Source organism: Branchiostoma floridae, chromosome 10, assembly GCF_000003815.2.
Source record: "Branchiostoma floridae strain S238N-H82 chromosome 10, Bfl_VNyyK, whole genome shotgun sequence".
Classification (NCBI taxonomy): Eukaryota; Metazoa; Chordata; class Leptocardii; order Amphioxiformes; family Branchiostomatidae; genus Branchiostoma; species Branchiostoma floridae.
This window is the reverse complement of record NC_049988.1, coordinates 10,558,088-10,561,818: the sequence shown is the minus strand read 5'-3', so window position 1 is coordinate 10,561,818 and position 3,731 is coordinate 10,558,088. Positions and strand designations below refer to the sequence as shown.

Below are 3,731 nucleotides of genomic sequence, written 5' to 3'. Positions count from 1 at the left end.
AAAAAAACGCTGCTGTAGTTCCAACGCAAGCAGCTAGGGAAATCAAACTTACGTCACTTCTTCCTTTACCCTGCCAGCTTTCTACCACAGAAAAATCATGACTGTAGCATGTTTAGAACAGGAGATACAAAGCCCGGAAGGTCTGCTGCAGTACCAAAACGCGCCGCTAGGGGGCGCCGAAAGTCAAATCAAGTGGCCCGCGTACTTTTTCAAAACAGTAAAGTCTAATGAGTATCTGTACCAAGTTTGGTGCTTGTATCACAATTGTAGTTGAACATTTAGCTGTCCCATACTTTTAGACATTTTAAACATTCGGAGTTGTTCCGCTTCAAATTCGGCAGCGGCAAAAAAACGCCCCTGCAACTGCTAGGGAGACAAAACTTACGTCACTTTATCCTTACTACAACAGCTTTCTACCACATAAAAATTATGACTGTAGCATGTCTAGAACAGGAGATACAAAGTCCGGAAGGTCTGCTGCAGTACCAAAAAGCGCCCCTAGGGCAATTCGGCAGCGGCAAAAAAATGCCTCTGTAGTTCCAACGCAAGTTTCTAGGGAGACCAAACTTACGTCACTTCTTCCTTGCTCAAACAGCTTTCTACCACATAAAAGTCATGACTGTAGCATGTTTCAAACAGGAGATACAAAGCCCGGAAGGTCTTCTGCAGTACCAAAAAGCGCCCTTAGGAGCAATTTGGCAGCGGCAAAAAACGCCGCTGCAGTTCCAACGCAAGCTGCTAGGGAAACCAAACTTACATCACTTCGTCCTTACGCTAACAGCTTCATACCACATAAAAATCATGACTGTAGCTTGTTTCAAACAGGAGATACAAAGCCCGAAAAGTCTACTGCAGTACCAAAAAGCGCCCCTAGGGCAATTCGGCAGCGGCAAAAAAAAACGCTGCTGTAGTTCCAACGCAAGCAGCTAGGGAAATCAAACTTACGTCACTTCTTCCTTACCCTGCCAGCTTTCTACCACAGAAAAATCATGACTGTAGCATGTTTAGAACAGGAGATACAAAGCCCGGAAGGTCTGCTGCAGTACCAAAACGCGCCGCTAGGGGGCGCCAAAAGTCAAATAAAGTGGCCCGCGTACTTTTTCAAAACAGTAAAGTCTAATGAGTATCTGTACCAAGTTTGGTGCTTGTATCACAATTGTAGTTGAACATTTAGCTGTCCCATACTTTTAGACATTTTAAACATTCGGAGTTGTTCCGCTTCAAATTCGGCAGCGGCAAAAAAACGCCCCTGCAGTTCCAACGCAAGCTGCTAGGGAGACAAAACTTACGTCACTTTATCCTTACTACAACAGCTTTCTACCACATAAAAATTATGACTGTAGCATGTCTAGAACAGGAGATACAAAGTCCGGAAGGTCTGCTGCAGTACCAAAAAGCGCCCCTAGGGCAATTCGGCAGCGGCAAAAAAATGCCTCTGTAGTTCCAACGCAAGCCGCTAAGGAAACCAAACTTACGTCACTTGTTCCTTACCCTACCAGCTTTCTACCACATAAAAATCATGACTGTAGCATGTTTAGAACAGGAGATACAAAGCCCGGAAGGTCTGCTGCAGTACCAAAACGCGCCGCTAGGGGGCGCCGAAAGTCAAATCAAATGGCCCGCGTACTTTTTCAAAACAGTAAAGACTAATGAGTATCTGTACCAAGGTTGGTGCTTGTATCACAAAGTGAAAGATTTTTTCAGTTATCTGCCCCACTACTCAGGCAGTGGGCAGTCAGGATGCATGGCAATGATACTGTTGCCATTTATTGTGTGGATGGCCTTGTCCTCCAGAGACTGGAGAATCTCTTGGAGCTGGCTAAAGTCGACCTGGCGCTGGTAGATGGACAGGTTCTGTGGAGAAGCAAAGAACACACACATGTAACGTATGAAAGTCCAATTAGAATTGTCACAGTGGTAGCTACTGAAATGTGACTACGCTAAATATATATTGTAATACAGTCGTGGACATTGACATTGCTTCAGGTTGTCATCGGTTGTTAAATATTGGCATGAATTATAACATGATTTCTACGTACAATGTGTATTTGTTTTATACCCCTGCAAGAAAACGCGAGTTTCCACTGTAATATAAAGGCATCTGGGCTGATGTACCATTGGTACAGCCCTTCAGCTCCAAACAGTCCCGTTAAAATGTCTCAAATGACGTGGCATATGAATTTACGTTCCTAAAATTCTAATTGAACATAAACACCCGCACAACCATACACATAAAAAGATATTTGAAAATGTAGTAACAGGTTCCGTTGCAAGGCTAAAACTCAGTTTGTTCCAAGTTTCAACGCAAAAAGTTAGTGAATGAAACTATCAAAACAGATGGACGTTCATGCTGACTTAAAATGCGTCTAATAGCCATACAGAGAAGGGCAAATGTTTGTATTGAGACATTAGATATACATCGTAACATTTGGAATATCTGCACGTAGGGGCGGGTACTGGTATAGAAAATCCAGGTCTGGTTTAGCTATAGGTCCAGAGGATTAGGTCCAGGTCCGGACCTGAACCTGGACCTGATTCAGTATGTGAAAACTTGTGAATAGATACTCCTAACAATGGTCCACTTCGCTACAAAGGAATCTGTTTTGTGGAGTTTTCGACTCCCACTGGCGTTTGAAGGCTAGCTGCCTCTGTACGATTGACTGTAAAACATGGCAGAAATAACTAACACTCTACTCTACTTCGCTCGTGTTATTTTCTTGGACCGGTAAGCCCCAAAACGTGTGAATGCCTGATCATAAGTTGTTCAGAGGCCAATAGGTCCAACATCTGGTCCACATGATTTTTTCAGGTCTGTTTTTCCGGACCGGTCCAGTAAGAAAAACCGTACTGTACGGTATTTACCTGGAGATTGAAGATGCCCAGGACGTCCTTACACCCGAAATGCACAAAGTAGCCGCCGGATGTGCTGTCGGTTGGCTTCCACTCCACGATGCGGTAACTTAGCCTGGGCAGATAGCTGTGAAGTATAGAACCAGCCGGAAATTTGGTGTGAATTTGCACTTTCTTCTCACAAGTTTTGCGTGGATACTATTGTAATTTTTCAAGCACACATTTAGGAATGCTATGCATGCATTGTAAAACTCGACCGCTCTAAACCCAAGGAGCATTCGTAATACCCCTGTCACATTTGGCGAAAATCGATCGGATGACGATTCTGCGGCAATCGCCCAAGCCTCGCTTATAACTTTATTGCACAACAATTGTACAAGGTACGAAGTATGGCTCAAATGTCTGAATAATGATATGTGACAGGGTAGGTTTTCAGGTGGAACATACTGTCGATCTTAAATATTGCCGATCTTCGAAATTCCATCGATTCGCCCGAAGATCGTGGATAATGTGACAGGGGTATAAGCATAAGTGCCAGTATGACTTGATAGTCGCCGGCGCCGTTGCTCAAGAGTTTCAAGTCGCAGTGAATCACGTTAGAATCGCAAGTGTATTATCAGACCTGCACAAACCACCTCCTTGTACAGACATTCATACACTATAGACTCGTTGTATAGACGCCGACATTTCGTCGTTTTGTGAAATATTTTGTGAGTCTAGAAAAGGCCACAGCACTTGAAACACACCAAAAACAAGAGGCCGCAACCATACAATTTGCTTTGAAAAGTACTATCCTCCTACGCAGGGACATCCAACAGCCAAACCGCCTGTCTGGATGTACCCTGCTCTTTCAACCTGTCACTCTTAGTTCCTGTGGGCGT

At 44.1% G+C, this 3,731-nt stretch overlaps 1 protein-coding gene across 3 annotated transcripts in view; it reads right to left on the bottom strand.

Annotated features, from left to right (window-relative positions):
* The window catches only part of LOC118424080, a 10,377-nt gene that overhangs the window by 4,220 nt on the left and 2,426 nt on the right, over positions 1-3,731 (bottom strand). For 2 of the 3 annotated variants that reach the window (XM_035832562.1, XM_035832564.1), the window contains exons 4-5: positions 2,863-2,977; positions 1,723-1,854 (exon numbers count right to left, since the gene is read on the bottom strand). In XM_035832562.1, the coding sequence (XP_035688455.1) occupies positions 1,723-1,854; positions 2,863-2,977 (247 nt within the window). Of the gene's footprint in view, positions 1-1,719; positions 1,855-2,862; positions 2,978-3,731 lie in introns of all 3 variants that reach the window. The other variant, XM_035832561.1, reaches the window with a different exon arrangement.